The sequence below is a fragment of the Vipera ursinii genome (assembly GCF_947247035.1).
Source record: "Vipera ursinii genome assembly, chromosome: 5".
NCBI classification, from domain to species: domain Eukaryota; kingdom Metazoa; phylum Chordata; class Lepidosauria; order Squamata; family Viperidae; genus Vipera; species Vipera ursinii.
In genome coordinates, this window is record NC_139518.1 from 36928707 (window position 1) to 36949584 (window position 20878).

General features: G+C 39.1%; 1 protein-coding gene across 1 annotated transcript in view; it reads left to right on the top strand.

The window, feature by feature from the left end:
• Positions 1-20878, top strand: part of CROCC2 (ciliary rootlet coiled-coil, rootletin family member 2) — a gene marked incomplete at its 5' end in the record, with an annotated part of 114775 nt that overhangs the window by 70631 nt on the left and 23266 nt on the right. The window contains 8 exons of the mRNA XM_083363605.1: positions 4734-4877; positions 9764-10002; positions 10113-10272; positions 10836-11003; positions 12038-12389; positions 13007-13191; positions 17931-18051; positions 19808-19971. Of these exons, the coding sequence (XP_083219731.1) occupies positions 4734-4877; positions 9764-10002; positions 10113-10272; positions 10836-11003; positions 12038-12389; positions 13007-13191; positions 17931-18051; positions 19808-19971 (1533 nt within the window). The remainder of the gene's footprint in view (positions 1-4733; positions 4878-9763; positions 10003-10112; positions 10273-10835; positions 11004-12037; positions 12390-13006; positions 13192-17930; positions 18052-19807; positions 19972-20878) is intronic.

Sequence of the window (20878 nt, forward strand, 5' to 3'; positions counted from 1 at the left end):
ATCTCTTAACAGATATCCAGTGAAAAGTCCGATATTTCTATGAGTAATTGGTTCTAATGTCAAAATTGTCTTACTGTAAGAAGTTTTCTCTAAAGTTTTCACAGAGTCAGCTATACAGGTTGTCCTTGACTTACAACCACACTTGAGCCCAAAATTTCTGTTGTTAAGTGAGACATTTGTTAAGTGGGTTTTGCCCCATTTTACAACCTTTCTTGTCACAGTTGTTAAGTGAATCACTGCAGTTGATAAATTAGTATCCTGATCGTTAAGTGAATCTGGCTTCCCCATTGATTTTGCTTGTCAGAAGGCTTGAAAAGGTGATGACATGACTTTGGGACATAGCAACAGTCATAAACATGATTCAATTGCCAAACATCTGAAAGTTGATTACGTGATCATAGGGATGCTGCAAAGGTCATAACTGTGAAAAATGATCATAAGTCACATTTTTCAGTGACATTGTAAATTTGAATGGTCATTAAATGAACTGTTGTACCTCGAGAACTACCTGTATCTCCCAAAATTCCTCATTGCTACTTGTGCTTGCTGGGGTTTCTCAAAAATTGTTCAACAGATCTAAAGGGTATCTGGTTCTCCATTTGTGCTATATGCCAGTGATGCAACTGCTATATGCCAGTATTGAAACTGCTAAGTCAAATGGCACTCCCACCTTAAATTTTGGATCACAGTCCACTAAAATTTGTTGTTAAACTGGTTTTTAAAAAATGTAATTGATATTAAATATGAGGAGTAAATCATATTAACTGAATTAACCTAGAATTCATTACTTTTAAGTTAATGATAATGTAAATAAAATGTAGTTTTAATAGGATACTGCTCCTTTGGTTATCCTAGCCCTGGTCTTGTTCTAGATTATAATCCTTGCTTTGTTACTCAAGAAATATACGTTGCATGTTGCTGCTTTACTCTAAACCTTCAAGTTAAGTTTGCATCATTTTATAGAAATGTAGCAGAAGTAAGACTGTAAGCAGCCTATTGCTGCTTACACTTCCCAATTTCCATACAGCATCTTGGCTTTAGCTTCCAGTATCTTCCTTTTCTCTTTTGCCAAGGATTCATTTCCCATAAAAGAGACAAATGTTCCAATTAGTAGTTTTTACTAGATGACTAAGTTGCTTGTCTCAGTTTTGCTACATGATCCCATGTCATAGAAGAGGAAGAACACCAAATCCATGAGTTATAATAGGCAAATGTATGGGTATTTTTATTTCTCCTTTTCTGACCCACAGAAAGGGGCATTAATTCAGCCTACTGATATTTTGAATGTTTGTCAAAACTTTTGGACAATGTAATTTTAGAAGTGGAGTATAGGGTTATGGTTATTTAGTAGCAGCAAAGGACCAACTCATCAATTTTTATGTTCCTGCTGAGCTTATTTGAGATCAAAACATATTCAAATAATACAATAACTCTATTGAGATTCAAATGATTTCTATTGGCCATATTTTGATCAGGGTGTTGCTGAGTTCAGCCAGGGAAACATATATGATCTAATCACTCATTTTCAGTTTTGGCATATGATGACTATGAAATACAATTTCATACAATCATTAAAAAAGAAGAAAGCAAAAACAAAACAAATCTTTCAAATAAAATTAAAATTATGGAAGGCAACTTTAGTATCATACAAAGTTCCATTGGTGAAAGTTGTTAGCACATTTTTAGATTTAGAGCAACCTTCCCATTCTAGATCCTGAGAACTTTCCAGAGATGTGGATTTCAAATCCTACGATTCCCCAGTCAGTGTGGCCATTGCTGAGAATTCTGGGACAAAGTCCACATTTGTGGGGGATATCCAAATTGAAGCCTACAGGATCAAGAGCAGCTTAATGGTATCTGCAATAGAGATTTGTGGGTTGTTTAGAAAAGGAGTGGGACAGTCTAAGATCCTGCCTAAGGCAAACAGTCAGACCAACTAGAAGTGTCTCCCAACTCAGTATGTTGCAAATGTCTTCCCCTCCGCCTTAAAAGAGGCGGTGGTGAGGCCCCTCCTCAAGAAGCCTGCTCTGGACCCGGCCTCATTGAATAACTACTGTCCTGTCTCCAACCTTCGCTTTGTAGCGAAGGTTGTTGAGAGTGTTGTGGTGCGTCAGCTCCCACAATTCCTGGATGAAGCGGACTATCTGGACCTGTACCAGTCTGGTTTCAGACCCGGCTACAGCATGGAAATGGCATTGGTCGCACTGGTGGATGATCTCTGGCAGGCCCGGGACAGGGGCTGTTCCTCTGTCCTGGTCCTACTTGACCTCTCAGTGGCTTTTAATACCATCGACCATGGTATCCTGCTGCGACGGCTTGAGGGGTTGGGAGTGGGAGGCACTGTTTTACGATGGTTCTCCTCCTACCTCTCGGGCAGCTCGCAGGTTGTATTGACAGGGGGACAGAGATCTACCCCGAGGCCCCTCACTTGTGGGGTGCCTCAGGGGTCAGTTCTCTCCCCCCTCCTGTTTAACATCTCTATGAAGCCACTGGGTGAGATCATCCATGGCTTTGGAGTGAGGTATCACCAATATGCAGATGATACCCAGTTGTTCATCTCCACCCCGAGCCAACCCAGTGATGCCCTTGACGTGATGTCCCGGTGCCTGGAGGCGGTGCGGGTCTGGATGGGAAGGAACAGGCTCAGGCTTAACCCCTCCAAGACCGAGTGGCTGTGGATACTGGCATCTTGTATTGTCCAACAAGTTCCATCTCTTTTGAGGGGGGGAGGTATTGCCTCCCTCAGAAAGGTCTCGCAACTTGGGTGTCCTCCTGGATTCACGGCTTAATTTGGAAGATCATCTAACGGCCGTGACCAGTGGGGCCTTCGCACAGGTTCGCCTAGTGTGCCACTTGCGCCCCATTTTGGACCGAGATGCCCTATGCACGGTTACCCACGCCCTCGTCACTTCTCGCCTGGATTACTGCAATGCTTTTTACATGGGGCTGCCCTTGAAGAGCACCCGGAGGCTTCAACTGGTGCAAAATGCAGCCACACGGGTGCTTATGGGTGTATCTCGGTACTCCCATGTTACACCACTCCTGCACTAGCTGCATTGGCTTCTGGTTACCCTCCAAGTGCAATTCAAGGTGCTGGTAATAACCTTTAAAGCCCTACATGGCTTAGGCCCGGGGTACTTGCGAGACCACCTGCTGCCATTGTCAACCTCCCATCACCCGGTTCGCTCCCACAGAGTCAGCCTCCTCAGGGTTTCGTCGGCCAGGCAATGCCGGCTGGAGACCCCCAGGGGGAGAGCCTTCTCTGTGGGTGCGCCGACCCTCTGGAATGAGTTGCCTCCAGAGCTGCGGATGGCCCCTGACCTTCGGTCCTTCTGCCGTGACCTGAAGACGTGGTTGTTCCAACAAGCGGGCCTGGACTGACTATGATTTTTAATTAGGCTTTTTACTGGGTTAAATTGTCTTGTAATTTTGCATTTATTGTTTAATTCTCTTTTAAATTTTTTACTCTATGTTTTTTAATTTTTATTGTTGTGAGCCGCCCTGAGTCCTCAGGGAGAAGGGCGGCATATAAATTTAATAAAATGAAATGAAATGAAATATCATTTAGAGAATAGGAATAATTTTGGTTGTTTTAGTTGGTTCATATCTCACATTAAGCCATAGCACAGTGTGGGATAATTGAGATATTGTTATTTGAAAGTAATGGTATGTTATGCAAACATAACATTATGGCTTCTTTAACCAATCTTTAATTATATAACTGTAACTTAGAATGATTATAAGTTAATCTTTATATAAGATTACTAGATTTTATGCAACCTTGACTTGTAAACCATTGGCACCGTTCAGTAAACGGTGTTTGCCTGATATTGGACTTCTTTCTTATATTCCACCAGTATGCAAATGAAACACTCTTGAGTATTTCAATCTCTGATGTTGGAATTCACTTTCCAAGAAGAGAAAGAAGCTGTCACTGAAGAAAATAAAATTAATTGCTTTAGTAATGGTATTTATGGAGAGCAGTATCCTTTATTAAAAGGATTAGCAACCCAGATACTGTTTTATTCTATGACCATAATGCTTCTTTCATGATATGGATAGGATATCCAGATTTTACCTTTCCAATTTCTTGTTTAATTTAAATAATTACAGTTTGTCTAACCTACATTTCTAAGGGATGTAAATATCAAATATGTACATAGTGATTGATAGATATCCCTTTCTATGCACAAAGCACATTTTAGCACTTAAGAAAATGGTCACAAAGACACTGAAACAAGCATGGGGTAGGATCTTTGTTCACTAATACATTTAAAGGGAACACAGCCTATACTGTAGCGATAGAACAAGCTGCTGGCATAATGATGCATTGTCTCAGCTCTTTTGGCTCTCCTCTATGTTTTACTATTGGCTGGAGTTCTGTGATATAGAAAACAGTGAGATAAGGCTATATAAATCATGGCCTGTGCTCAAGTGAAAGTGAACATCAGGGGAACAGAGGGTAAAATTACTTTTTCCCCCGGCCATTCTGAAGATTTTGTGAATCACTAAGGAAGAAAAGTTTACATTTCAGTTATGTAATGCAATTTTCCTGCTGTGATACTTGATTATCCCCTCTTGCAAATTCTTATAATCTGTGCTGCTAGAAATCTTAGGAGATAGTAATACGGATCAATCCAAATAATTGGTAAAGGAAAGTGTAACTCTATTTAAATTTGTATAAAGCAAAGATAGATCATGCCATACTTTTTCCTATGTCGTCTTCATTACAGAACACAATAACCAGCATCAACAAAGAACTACAGACCTTCCAGGCTCAATTTGAGGATGCAATGGCTGCACACCAGAAAGAGGCCAAACGCTTAAATGAACATATAAAGGAGCTGGCAAGAGAGAAAGAACTTAATGGGCGGGAGGTATGTATGCCTCTTTAGCTGTCACATCTGGTCATTTCCTCTCTATCCTTGTTGAATATTTATCCAAAAAAGTGGATTGCATATCCACTTGTCAACAAAGGCTATCAGTGTAGGCTGGGAACATAGATAGATTTGAAATCTAAAGTCTTCTGCTCCCATAGAAGTTAAGAGTGCTAAATGTTAGGAGAAACACCTGGCAAAACATTTTAGGAAATCGATGTTGGAGATGCACCATTTTTCAAATGTCAGAGTAACATGATTAAGCAGGAGTTTCTAATATGATATAAATTCATAACACTGCCACCTCTGGACAAACAAATTTAACAAGCTTTGAAACCTCTGCAAACCACTCTGAAAGGATATCAGCTATGTCCAAGAGCAGAATCAATCTACTCCTAGATTTGCTGTGCTGTATTTGAAACTGCAATAGAACTTTTCCTGAAGAACTGCTGAGCAGTCTGTTTCTCCTTTTGTAGAAATTCTTACCCAGCTTTTTTCTCTAGCATATTCTCTGGCTTTCCAGGACAGCAGAACTTGAAATTATTATAGGTCAGTTTCACAATGTTTTGAGGGTTTAGGGAATGGAAATGATTATACAAATGGTGCCGTGTTGTTCCCTGGATGAGCTTAGACCCCAGGGGCTTTTAACATAGCACGTTGAACTTGTTGAAAAGCTGTCATCTGCCTGTATTCTGGATGGATGTGGCCTCCTGCAGAGCATGTGGAGTATCCAATGTGCTCCCAAGATGGGTATTGGCTAGAGTAATTGGAACTGATCCAGCTAGTCAGTGCCTTTACGCCAGTTCCAACACCGGCTTGTCATTGGTTAAATTGGAAGCAGAAATCACTGTCCACCCTGTCATGTCCCCTCTTTTTAACATCCAACTCTAGAGGGTGGTTTTTTACATTCTTCCAAATATCTGCAACTCTGAAAAACTTCCCCAGATGGTAACCCTCACCCACTGCCAGATGTTTCCAGGGTTCTAATTCTTTACAAACTGTGAATGCAGAATAAAAATGACCTGAGCTTGAGGGAGGAAAGAGAAAGAAAGGGATTGGGTGAGGGGAAAATAGAAAATTAAAGGACATAAAAGAGGAAGAGAGAGTAATTTAACATGACAGGCTGTTTATTTTGGCAAAAAATGGCCTCCTTTCAACAGATTTCAAAGTCCAGCCCCAGGAGGGACCACACAAGCAAGAGAAGAGGGTTGTTTCAGAGGGCAGGGAGGGCAGAAGGAATGGGGATGGGGCAAAGGGGGTGAGGAAGATCTTCAGAGATGGAGGCAGGATGGGCAGAGGCAGACTAACACAGGATGGGAACAGAGACAACAGCACATGAGAGAAAGAGGGAGAGGGAAAGGGGAGGGGAGGGGGAAAAGTAAGTTGAGGGACTAATATAACAAGCCGAGGGCAAAGAAACACAGAGCAAAATTCTCACAGGCGCCAGCATTGACCTACTTATCACCATGGGAACCATAACATTTTCACAGCCTTTTAACTTGAGGAAGTCTTGAGTTGAACAGAGCTGCCGTCCCATATGTACAAGAACACTGATGCGGACACTTCTGTGCATGTACACTCCACACAACAACAATTAAACATGGCAGTCTATTTTGGCAAGTTGCCAGTAGCATGTATTTATCCATTGCTCACCTAGATATTCTTGTTGTCCAAGATTCTCATGTACATATCTGTTCTTATTATGTGAACTTAATTATTTGAATTCGCAGACTCTTGCATATCTTAAATCATACTTAAGTCACACTTAAATGCATGCACACTCCTACCCATGCACATACCACCCCTACCACCGCACAAACACGTGCCTTTTTCTCCCACTCTGGATACCTTCTTCCATGTGTCTAAGCCTCAGCTGGAGGCTTGACAACCCAGGCGTGATTTCAAAAGATGCTGTTTATAAATGTTAGTCAATATGTAATTATAATAATTTCATTATGAGCTTAGCTGAAATGTTCTTGTGAAGGAGAAAACACAGAGGGGAATTAGCCAGGAAGGAGTGAATGTATTGGGGTGGGGGAGTTTTGTGTGTTTTCTTTTCAGTCCCATCCACTGCAAACCCCCTCTCCTTATCCTGGGGAATAAAAACAGTTTATTTTATGATGGATCGCCCTTCTCTTTGGTCACTGACCTTTCTTTGCAAATTTCTATTGAGCTCAGCAGAAAAATGCTGAGTGCATTTGTGGATCCCATATGTGGGTGGGGGCTGGTAGAAAAAGGGTCTCACCCTAATCCTTCTCAAAAACAGAACAACAATAACACAGAGCTGGTTGGAATGAGCCAGGCCAACAGGGAGGATCTGGACAATGTTAGAGCTTTTCAGAGTAAAAAGAATTAAAAAGAAAAAGGAAAAAGAAAACTCAAAAGAAAAACATAGAACATTGGGGTTCTTATACAATTCTCCTACCCTTCCCCAAAAATACACCGGGTACAGGTCATTGCACAAACAAGCACAGCTTTCCAAGGAAGGCTGAATAAAATCCAGACCATTCTTTCTTCTCCATTTTAATTCACACCTCAGTTCATGGGAAAGCTCTTAAGCTAATATGCTTCTGTGGCTGTCCAACTGAAGTTCAAATGGTACATGTGCACTGCTACCAGTTTAATCCAGGGATTTTATCTATGTTATTATTTGCAATTATTCAGATACTTCAAAACTGATTCTCCACTTTTACTGCTGTTGTTTTTCCCAACCTATTGCTGTCAAATCTTTTATTGGCAGACCCCATCCTCTCCTACAGGCAAGGTGGAATTAGTCATCTTTTATGTCATTCAAGAGTGGGAAAGAAATCAGGGAGAAGGAAAGTTTCAAGGACAGATCTGTAGACCACATCAAGTTAAGAAAGATTGCTATATTTTTGCAATATAATTCCCATAGAACATATACAGTCAATCCTCATTATTTGCAGATTCCATATTTGCGAATTCACTTACTTGCTTAAATGTATTTGTAACCCCAAACCAATACTCAAGAGCATTTTCATGGTCATTCACAGACATATGCAGAGTGGCAAAATAATTGAGTCATTCAATATGCACATTCCCATCTGAATGTTGAACAGTTGAACAAGGTGACGCTCTGCCTTCTGGGTCCTGTATTTCCCTTACGAGTAATAGTTCAGTATGCGCTAATTCAGTGCATGCAGCAACTTTATAGACCATAATTATCATGAATAATAAAAACTGACTGTCCTTTAAAAAATCAGTGTAATTCTGTTAGTATAAACATACAAGGTTTCTCAGTATAGAGCAGGGGTGTCAAACTCAATTTCATTGAGGGCCGCATCAGCATTGCGGTTGCCCTCAGGGGGCCGGGTGGGTGTGGCCTGGGTGGGCGTGGCCTACTGGGTGGGCGTGGCTACAGTGTGTATGGCTTACTGGGTGGACATGGCCAGCTCTACATCATTCGCATCAAGGGTGCCTATGGGGGCCTGGGCAGGAGTGGGACAGATCTGAGGGTATCTGGCAGAAGGAGGGTCTCTGGGCCAGGGCCAAGGCAGCGGGGGACGTTCCCTCACTGTTTCCAGGATGGCTTCGCGGGCCGCATGAAACCAGTTCGCGGGCCGGATCCGGCCCCCGGGCCTTGTGTTTGACATGTCTGGTATAGAGTATATGAAAAAGGAAAGCCTTAAGTTCACTGAAGGCCATAAGCTATTATTGTAATCAGTTTTCAGAAACATAATTCTTCCAATTAATTCTTTATTTGCTTCCTTCCAGATACACAGTCACTTTATTCTTGCTCATTTTCACACTGAAATCTACATGCAGTACTGACATCTTCAATGATATATCACACTATCCTGATAACTAATAGCTGTTTACCGGGAGATACATAAACTACCATTGTTGCTCATAGACACAAGTTCAAGCTGATTAAATATAGTTTTCATCACATTCACTCTTGAACACATTCCTTATTTAAAAGTAGTAAAAAGTTACAATTAACTAAGAGTTATATGAATTTAAAAACCTCATATCTTAGTTTGTCAGTTAAAATGTTATATATTATTTGGTGTTCTCAGTGCTGGTTTGACCATATATTGCACCCCAAGGCCACACCGACTATGGTGCCATCTCCCAAAGTGTGAAGATTTACAGTTTTTGAATATTTTAGAGTTTTATTTTCAGTTGGAGGGGTGGTGTTGGCACCTTCAAATGTTTGGCAACCTAAGTCAATGTCTACTCAGCCTTAGCTTAAGACTGCTCTTGGGTATCTTGGTCTTCCCTGAGCACTCAGAAGTTATAGGAGTAGCAGTTTCTGCTCTGTTTCCTTCTCTTTGGAAGAAGTGATCATGGCAGAGTTTTGGCATTTTTATAATGTTTTCTGGATAGTAGATGCCTAATAACATATGCATGGTGCCTTTAACTATGTGTTGTGCCCCCAACCTCACCCTGGAACTATACCAATATCAATTCCCCTGGAGTACATTCCCTTGAAGTCATTAGGATTATTTCCCAAAGTGCCTTAAAATTGATGTACTGTAGCTTTATCTTAGGGACGCGGTGGCTCAGTGGGTTAGGACGCTGAGCTTGTCGATCTGAAGGTCGGCAGTTTGGCGGGTCGAATCCCGAGTGCCGTGTAGCAGAGTGAGCGCCTGTTACTCGTCCCAGCTTCTGCCAACCTAGCAGTTCGAAAGCACGTAAAAATGCAAGTAGAAAAATAGGGACCACTGCGGTGGGAAGGTAACAGCGTTCCGTGCACCTTTGGCTTCTAGTCATGCCGGCCACATGACCACGGAGATGTCCTCGGACAAGCGCTGGCTCTTCGGCTTTGAAACGGAGATGAGCACCGGCCCCTAGAGTCGGAAATGACTAGCATGCATGTGCGGGGGAACCTTTACCTTTAACCTTTTAGCTTTATCTTAAAGGCAGAACAGCTCAAAGCCCAATTACGTTTGGCAGAAGATACCTATGCAGATGTTCACAAAGAACTCACTGAGCTTCACCAGAGACTACAGGAATCAGAAGAAGCTTGTGATCAGCGACAAAAAGAGCTACTGGAATTTCACAGGGCTGTAGCAGATGAGAACAGAGAAAAGGAAGCACTTCAAAAGTCCAATGCTGACCTCAGAGCAGCTGTCAAAAAAACAGAGAATGAGAAGCTCAGGTCAGCAGATTTGGCACAGTGTCAGGCTGTGAGAAGAAGTTCATACACATTGATGGAACAGACATAGTGATTTTAGAGATGACTGATAATAAATACTTGACCTCTTGTAGACTGCAGAGAATCAAGGAAGAACGAGAACAGAAGATTGCCATTCTGGAAGAAGCAAAGGCCGCAATTGAGGGAGAGGTGGGAGAGCTCCGAGTAAATCTACGGGAAGTAGAGAAGTCACACATGGAAGCCCGAAGGGAGCTTCAGGAACTGCGCAGAGAGGTAGCTTACAAACAGACTTTCTCATGGTTCAGTTCAGGTCCAAGAATATAAGAGGTTAAGGGAGGGAAACACTTGACACGATCAGATAGATGTTAGGAAGGATGTATGCAAGATCATTTGACATTACTGTTAACTCCTGAGACTGGTACCTAAGTATGAACTATAACAAATGCAGTAGCACCACTCTAAATACAATTCTTGCTATTATTTGAAAATCTTTTAGAAAGTACCCTGATATCATTTCTGCATGTAATGCCTCTTTCCTCTCTTCTGTCTCCTCAATTATGATATAGTTTTGTCCCTATAACTTCTTTTCCTTTTCAGGCCTTTCTGATATCATGATACATATACAATAAATAGGCAGCATCGTCTTGCTGAAGAATCCAGTAGCTAAATTAGAGCTAAATTACAATTGCGGTATGATACGGTCAGTCGTGGTAGTTAGAAGCAGTTACCAAGCATGGCAATAACTTTTTTACGCAGAAGATTCCACATGTAATTTGGGAGTTTGAAACACAGATTCTGCACTGCAGAATGGCTGCACTCAAATTGTTTCTGCATAGGTAAAGTCCCTGGAGAACAAGAACAGCAAGAAAACCCAGGAAGTCACTGAATTACAACATCAGTTGCTGCAAAAAGAACAGCAGGAGCAGCAGAACAGCAAAGAGGTCCTGGATCTTAAACAGAAGATATCTATTCTGGAGATTGGCCATGATTCTGCTCATAAGGAGGTAACAATGGGATAATAACAAGGAGTAATTATTTCATGAAAGAAGAATTGAAGAATAAGTTGAAACAATGAAAGAAGGCAGCATTTTGTGAAAGAATGCAATAGAAATAAAATGTTGGGTAAACTGCATATTTAATAGGGTAAGGATGTAATTGTGAAGACCAAGACATACTGTATAATAATACAGTATTTTTATGTGTAGTGAAGGTGAAGTGTCCTTTTGAGCTGAGGTTGACTTGGTGACTTTCAGAAAAATAGAAACATAGAAAACTGATGGCAGAAAAAGAATTATGGTCTATCTATGCAATTTTCTTAGCAATAGTATAAACTAAGAAATAATTTGCCACTATTTTTTCTCCATTTCCCTATTGAAACTACAGCTGTGGAAGTTTCTGGAATTTCTCCCATCCAAATACAATCAGGCCCAATGCTACTTTGCTTCTAAGCCCAGACAAAATCAACCAGGTTCTATTATCTTCTGAATTACAAACAGATTAGATTAGATTAGATTAGATTAGATTAGATTACTTTTGCAAAGTCATTAATGGACAGAAAATAGTACATGATTAGGGAGTTTATGGAAGATAGTAAAAGTATCATATACACTTATAAGTATATGTATTTTTGCAAGTATAAAGTATAAAATTCATTTTTTTTATTTATGTCCAACTAGTTATGTACCAAGTTCATTACACAAAAGAATTTCCTTACATTAGAAATAACATAATATATTGAAAGAGAATCCTTGAAGAACGATTTATTGCAAAATGTTACCTTGTGACTCACAATTAATGTTATAACAATTTTATTAAAATGTGTTGGAAGTTAAATAAACATTGTTCAAACAGGTTATAACAATTGGGTTTACAATTGGATAAAATGTCAGGTGGGTGGGTATAAATTATTGGATACATTTTGGTAATATTGCCATAGATTTGTTTGCACTGGCAGATATTGTCAAATTCCTGAGCCAGGGTCCTTGAAGAGATGGGAGAAACATACATGCATTGCCCTTATGATTTTGTTTCCTTCCAGGTGTTGAACTTGCAGAAGAAGCTGTCTTCTGCAGAGGTGAAGTTCCAACTTCAAGAGCAGGATTTAAAGCATAGCCTTGCAGAGAGTTGCAACAGGGAGAAGAAGTGGAAGGATGATCTCCATAGCCTGGAAGTGAAGCTTCAGGAAGCAAGCAGGACAAATGAAAGTCTCCAGCTGCGCCTCAGCACCTGTGAGGGATGCATCCATGGCTTAGAAACAGAACTAGCCAAAACTGAAGCAGCCAAGAGGGAGGTTGAGCTGAAGTTAGTGGCACTCCACTCCACTCTCCGTCGCACACTGGGACTTGGCAGCCGGAGTCCGTCTCCCCAACGATCTTCCTCTCCAGTCAAAGGTTATTTTGTAAATTCTTCTCACTGCTATGGGCTAAGTTAGGTTAGCCACTCAGAGCCTGTTGGAGTGGGTAGCTATAATAGATTTAATAAATTTAATGAAATAACCAACCAATAAACAATTTGATAATGGCTACATTTTGATCTTTAACATTAAACTAACACTCTAGGTTAGTTTTTATGCTATGTAATACCATAGCTTTAAAATATGATTTATTGAATAAATCATAATTGATTCATGGCACTAATCCATAAATCATGACTTACGAACTACAAAGAAAATTTGAAAAGTACATTAATCAAAACTATGTATTTAGTAGCTGCTCGTGTACCTTAGTCAAAAAGAAACATCATAGCTGAGAGGCAGTTTGAAAGCTTTTGTGGACAGTGGTGCTATAGCCATCTGAAAAGATGTAGGGAGCTAATTATGGTAAAGTTCTCTCCTTAGGCAACAGAAAGCTCCTGGCAATCCAAAAATATCATCTGTTAGATAACCTTCTTAACTAAATGAGTAAATAAATCCTAAAGAATGTAGTTTGTGACGTCTTTTCTTCTTGAAATCCCATTCAACCTTGTCTGTTGGCTGAGACCAAGCAAGTATTTGGTGTTTTTTTAATAGGAACCAGTGGACGCCAAACACCTGCATCTCGCACTGGATCACCTGAAAGGAGCCGCTCTCGTTCACCTTTTCATCAACCATCTCCTCTCAGGGGAGAGCAAACCACAAGTGAAATTGATCCAGAAGTAGTTCGAGATGCTTTGAAGGACTTCCTTCAGGAGTTGCGGGACACCCAAAGAGAGAGGGTAAGCAAGGACCTCCCTTTCAAATATTTCTACCTCCATAAGGATAGGAGAATATAAGGATGTTGAGATTTCGATGGTATAAATTTGTGAACTTTGAAAAACTCATAGCTATGAATTTGGTGTTTTATAAAACTATAAGAGAACATTCACTAATTTATCACAATCTGAGTGCAAGTCAATTTTATTTTAATAAAACTAATGCTAAGGAGTTGTGGCAAAATAGTGCCTTTCTTTTTGCACTTCTGTTTATATTTTACTGTACATACAAAGAATTTAATATAGATGAACATTAGTCCTCATACCAACTGAAGGAGAAAAAAATAAAATCTATAATTAGGTGACTATTAAAATAGGTTTTAGATGCATCATCCACTGATGTCCATTAGATTATACATATTTTTTCAAATCTTTGTTCAGTCCCTTCATTCATTGGATCTATCCAGAAAAAGTGGACTATTCTAAGATTGAAATTCAATGTACAAAAATTGAGACTTACTGAAGTAGTAACATATAAGTACTAGGAGGTATGCTTAAGACAAATAGAATAGGTTTGGAATTATGCACTAGAGCAGGGGTCTTCAAACTTGGCCCTTTTATGACTTGTGGACTTCAACTCCCAGAATTCCTAAGCCAGACACACTGGCTGAGGAATTCTGGGAGTTGAAGTCCATAAGTCATAAAAGGGCCAAGTTTGAAGATCCCTGCACTAGAGTCTCTGTTCTGCTTTTCAGCGTATGTACGAATGCATCCCTTAAGCATGTGTTTTAGGCATCCACTTGAAATAATATGCCATACTTTTTTTCAGCATCCTGTTAGCTTTAAGGGCGTTTACCAGAAATTATTATCAAAGTTTCAGCTTGATTATTTGAAAGCATAGAGACCATTATGCACATAAATTTACCTAGTCATTCTGGATCAAAGCCAATAATAGCTTAAAATATGTAACAAATAAATTAGTCCATTTCTTTTACTCAGAGCAAAAAGGGATTATTTTATGTAATGCTGTGTCTTAGCAGTGATAACCTCCATCATTGTTATCATCATCATCAACATTAATAGAGAATCAAGTCCTTAAGGATTTTTGATGATGTACATAAGAAATAATAAACAAATCTGCAATAAAAAGACAATATAAATAAATAAAAAGTACACAAATACTACTGGAAAATTAGTAATTAAATGAATTAAACCAAATAAACCAAATAAAGCAGGAAACTGATCTGAGGAGCTTCTAGAAGGTAAGCAGAGTGGAGGTCAACTAGATTTCCATTTGGACATCATTCCAAACAACTGATGCAACCACTGAAAAAATAGCATAATCATGTTTTGCCACTCTCATTCCCCTAAATTCCTTAACTACTATATTACTAGTAGTTTTTCCTGGTAAATCAAGCTGGTCAGGCCCATTCTAGTTAGAGAATGCAGTTCTGCAAATAACTAAGCACCAAATTATATAAGGCTTTATGGAGTAGTACCAGGACTTTAATTTGCATACAGAAGCCTATTACCATCAAGTTTAGGGCTTGCAATGAGTTGCTCCCATCAGCAAATAGTGTTCAGTTGTAGGCCATTGTCACTGATCTTGTAGGCCACTGATCTTCAAAGCAGCCCTATGTAGGGCATGTTGCTATAATCCAGGGATGTCAAACTCCCAACGTCATGTGACATGTCACGATGTATCACGAGTTTTTTTTCCATTGCGGCAATGGGATGAGTGTGGTTTTGGCATGACGCATCCGGCCCATGGGCCGGCAGTTTGACACCCTTGCTATAATCTAAGCAGGTGGTGATGAGAACATGATCCCCCCACTCCAAGTAAACTTATAACTGGCTTACTAGCCAAAGCTAGGAAAAGTCTTCCCACCCTACCCCCAGCAGCCACAGCATCGACTTGCTATTCCTAAAGAATCCCCAGTCATGAACCTGTACTTTCATGAGTAGTACTTCCCTATCAACAGACCCTACTGGAGCAGACAGTAAACCTAATGAAGAAATAGTCATTCAATTTTATTAAAATTCAGTTTAAGCCTATTGTTCCCCATCCATCTTTCAGGGACTGAGACTTCAATAGTAACACCAGCCTGGGGTAGCAATGTAGAACTGGGTATTATAAACATACTGATATTGGAGAAATGCCAGCTAGACTGGTAGGAGGGATCAAGTGAGGGCCTAGCATGGAATTGTTGCATAGCCACAAACAGCATAAGCATGATCTCCTCCCAAATCCATGAAGCCTTATCTGCTCAGTCCCAGTGGAAGGCAAGCAATCTGGTGAGATTCTTATGGCTCTGTATTGCAGTACAGCAGATGAACAATATATTTTCAAACTGAGATTATTTATGAGTGTTCTGGTTGCTTGCACCTTACATTTGATAATGCCAACCCCCCAAAACTTTTGATGATCTTGCCCAGTGCCTTCTTGTAAATGTTAAATAACAGATGGAGAAAACTGGCCCATGCAGCACTTCACAAGGGATTAAGTATGATCTCCCCTGCCCCACTAGCACTAACTGGAACTGTTGATAAAGGAAGTAGAGGAACCATTGTAGTACAGTGCTATTTATATACATGACATAAGATAATTTACATGCATAAGATCATGATATGAACAAGAAGTAAATAAAAATCTGTAAAAAGAGCAGTGTTGTTAGGTACAAAAAGTTACTTTGGGGATAAAAGACTTTTGTTCCAATCCCACCTCTGCTATGGTTGGGTTGGTATATCACACGATAGATAGTATTAAAGATTTTGTTTGGTTTGGGCTTAGTATGAAGTACACATCTTTTTGCTATAGTGGGGTTTTTTTCAGCAGAGAGTTTATAGAGGTATATTGTTTCTTAAAAATTGCATCTGTAGTTTTGTGAACCAGAGAGTGATATTCAAAATTCCTTCTAGTTCATTTATCTAGAACTGAAAATCATCTAACTATTCTAACTCCATTTTACAGGGATCATATGAGCCAGCCTAACTTATTGTGACCCCAAGTTGACTCCCACGACATATGTTTAGCAACATTCAAGGGCAGTTCAGCCCTTTCTCTGTCATGTGCTATTTATTGCTCAAAAGCATGCCTCTTGTAAAAATGAATAAATATTTATACTGTACTAGAATAATTAAAAAAACATGGCTTGTCACAATAATCATAGCATCAGATCATCCAACAGCCTTTCTGACAAATGAAGAAATCAGTTAATTCTGGGCTACATCACATTTAAAACATTCCTTGCTTTGTTGTCCTGTCCACCAAGATCCTGGAATTTATTGTTAACTTGTGTAAACCAGAAAGGGAAAAAAAGCAAAAACTATCTACAAACAATAACAACATGTTTCAGTTATGAGCTATAAGAAACTTAGTGTTCTTAGTTTTACCAGTCAGTCAGAAAGTAAACTTAATTTGCTCAGGAAGTAAATTTCATAGCATGGGCTTAGTTGTAAAGAAAGCTATGTAGCCTCAGACTGAAGGTATCTTGATTGACTGAAAATATGTTAGTAGCAATTGTTTCCAAGGCCTCTAGCCTTGGCTTCAAGAGGATTCAGAGATTTAATTTGGACTTAATTTGGATTTAATTTGTACAGTGATAGGTGTGTGTTTTTTTAAATTACACAGATTGAAATTGAGATATGCTGTTATTTTGTGAAAACTACCTCAGACAGACCATTTCAGGCAGGTTATGCAGTGAGGGGGGATGGTAGCTACTGACCCCTCACTTCCACATTGAGGATAATGGGATAAGAACTAAGTTTAATTTAAATGTAAATTTAATCAACTAAACAGGTAATATGAATTTCTCCAGGCACCAGGAGTCTGCAGATCTTCCTCTTTTTATCACTTCCAAATCCAAAACATTTTGGCTAAGCAAACATTTATGATAAACTGTTTAGTTCTTTGGGGTAGGCAAGGCCATACTTTCACAAAGGAAGAGTCAAATTAAGAGTCTGACATTCATAACAGGTAGTCTACTTCTGTCTAAGACTTGAGCAACACTAACATTTCTAAAATATTAAGGGCTACTTCTTTCATACCAAACAATTCAGTAAGGTGTCTTCAGTTACAGGTGTGAAACATGAAATCTGGTTTTTTTTAAGACAAGAAAACCATTTGAGTTAAGTTTAGAGTACGACAATACATATTTAATGCTTGTTTATGTATCTAGAGCAGTAAAAGCAGTAAAAACTAGCTTGTTTGAGAATTATTTCTCTGAGAAATCACTGGCAATATTGTGGCTGATGTTTTTGATAATAGTCTGATTTCCAGTGATTTATCATTTGTTGACAACGCAGTTACTTTGCTCTAATTTTAATATTTGTTTTATCTAATGTTATTGATTTTAGGATATGTATTGCTTTTCCAGTTGTTTTTCAAGATGGATTATATAGTTATAGGATTTAAAGTGTAATTATAGATGGTTAGCATATTTTAGCTCAAGCTTGTTAGAGGCAATACCCTGTATTCAGCTCTGGGAAGTGGGGGGGAGGGGGAGGGAGAGGAGGCTGGGGGGGAGGGGGAGGGAAGGAGTTTATGCTTAAAATGTATTGTAAAACTTTTCAATAAAAAAGATGGATTATATAGTTGTTCAACAGTTGTCCATGTTAAAAAAATTACCCTTGTGGCTCAATAAAAGCAAATTATTCACAGTATAAAATAAAATTAAAAAATAAATGTATCCTGGTTGAGTTTTATATCTTTCCTGGTGACAAGCCAAGGATATCATGAATACGTCCATATCTCTTGCTTCCAGGATGATCTAAGAATTCAGGTGATGAATATGAGTCATCAGCTGAATGAATTGGAGGCTGATCGCGACAGAACACAAAGCCGTATCCTGCAACTCCAGAAGTTTTTAGCAGACTCTGAGGAAGGTCTGTTCTTTTTCTTCTTATTATTTTATCCCTTCATTCATAAGAATTTCTTCGCCTGTTTTTTCCCTCTAATTCTTTGCTTGTTTAGTTGGATAAAGATTACAGTTATGGGGCAAGTTGTATAGAAAGCAAGTGAAATGAAGCTCTAAATTTCTTTAAAAGCTGCATGGAGACTGCTGCTTTAAGTGAAAGAATATTGATATCGGGGCAGATGTTTGATCTCTATGCCAGATGTTTCTCTGCTCTGAATTTGCTTTTTTCCACATACGGATCAAGATTTTGTGGATTTAGACATTCATATCTGGACTGAGCAGCAGATTCAGGACATGGAGAGAGGTCAGGAAGAGGATTAAGCTTATCTCTGCTTTAATTGCTTTTCTTCTTAAAATGGTAGCTCAGAAAGCTGCTTATATTTAAAAAGCAAATGTTGGAAATTAGTTACATATACTTGTAAATCATAACTACTCCTGATGACTCACATGGGCATTCCTAATATCTTTAAAAACAAAGCAGCAGCAAATATCATATAGGGCCTGTGCTTTTAATATACCAAAATATTGCAAATCAATGTCAGGCAATTCTTATTAGATGGAAATTGTAATTCTACCGCTGTTAAGCATGTGAAGCTCCAGCCTAATTTTCTAATTCAGGTAGTTAGTGACTTAACAACCATTCATTTAGCAACAGTTCAAAGTTGCTGTGGCACTGAAAAAAGTGACTTACAACCAGGCCTCACATTTACGATTGTTGCAGCATCCCGATGGCCATGTGATGAAAATCCAGGCACTTGGCAGCTGGCATGTATTTATGGTGGTTGCAATGTCCCGGGATCATGTGGTAGCTATTTGTGACCTTTCCAGATAGCTTCCAATAAGCAGAGTCAATGGAGGAAGCCTAATTCACATAACAATCACGTGATTCATTTAAAAACTACAGTAATTCGCTTAACAACCATGGTAAAACTGCAACTACTCAACTCATTTAACAAACACCTTGCTTGCAATGGAAATTCTAGTCCCAATTCTGGTTATAAGTTGAGGACTGTCTGTACAGGTGGGTGCTGAAAGGGTTAGGAAAAGGAAGGGCCACCTGAGGGTCTTTTGCATGAATGGCTGTTTTTACCATTTAGCCTCATGAATAAATGAATGCCTCATTGGGGATTCTGCCATTCATGAGAAATGATTAATTATAATTTGACTGTAATTATTCAGGTATCAGAGCAAGCTGCTTATGGTTTCTGTAGTATACCATAAATTAAGAGTGTCTTTTTTTCATAAAAGCAACCAAAAATGTCACTATTCATTGATGGTCATAACACGATTTCACATAATATGGGAAGTCTTTATTCTCCAGGAGTTTAATGCATTATTTCATATTCTAATCAATCAGGCATGTACAGTAATACTACTACTACTAGACAACACTGTGTAGTGGATAGGCCATTTGATGTTCTTTTGATGTTTTGGAGTACAACTCCCAGAATCCTTTGTCATTCGCATGTTGCTTGATGGAACTGGAGCCCAAAACCTCTGAAGGCCACAAGCTTTCCCACTCATACTGCAGAACAGGTTTTCTTAACCTCAACACTTTTAAAATGTGTGAACTTCAATCCCAGAATAACCCAGATACCATTCTGGGAATTCTGGGAGTTGAAATCTATATATTTTAAAGATGCTGAGGTTGAAAAACACTAATGTAGAATAAATGATTTCACTGCTTAATCCATATATTTTGCAACATTTTTTGCTACATTTAGGTAAAAGAGGAACAGATGGTCGTCTGAGCAGTGCACAAGTAGCACTGATGCTGCAAGAAGAAACTATTCGCAAAACAGAACAGGAACGCCAAACATCTGCAGAACAGGTGGTCAACCTGGAACGCAACTTACGTATCTGTCAGGATAGGAACAAAGAATTACAGGTGAGCAATATTCGCTCTTTCAGTTAGGAAAAATTATTTTAGTGTTATAACACAGCACAACTCCCTTTCCTGTGATATTCTCCTTTTTATACAACAGCCCAGCCAGCTCTTGAAAAGTAAATAAATATACAAACAACTTGCAAAAATAACAAGATTTAGAGAAACCTATAAAGGTTTAATGACTAAAGGCATTATGAAAAGTTGTTATCCCACAGGATACATTGTGTGGCCAAAGATGCTTTCCTAAAAAAAAAAAGCAGTAGGATTTACTTTTGTGTAAGTCCACTTTGTGCTGTAAAGAGGAGACTGAAATGGAATGATTAGTACTGATTTTTGGAAGTAATGGATACTAAAGAATTTTGGAAAAGCTAGATAGATTTTAAACAATTATCACTGTAAGAAAATAACATTATCTCTTTGATGGGGGGATTGTAGAAAAGCAATTGCATCCTTATTTCTAAGAGAGATTTGTACAAGTTAATGCAAAAGAATCTCATACAAAAATTGCTGGTTTTGCCATTATATAATGTTTTTATTCAAATTGGCACTCAGCATAAACAGTTTGAAAGCAGTTTTATCCAGTATCATCTGCCTAACACTTTTTCTTCCTTCTCATTACTTTATTGCTATCATAAGGCTATTATATGGTAAGTTTCTGTATAAACTGTTGTATTGCCATGGTGGTCTTGGCTGTACGGTAAACAAGAATGCTTTTATCTGGAAAGAAAATGTAAAGGTGCAATGAGAAGCTGGCTGAGAGGGAATCACCTTGAATAGTCACTGCCCTTGTCTTTAGTGGAAGGCTGTCTGGGGAATTCTTAAAGGGCCCCAGGTTGAGAAACACTGCTTTACTATATTATTCACTATTCATCATGTTCTAATTTATGCAATATTCTTAATTTATAAA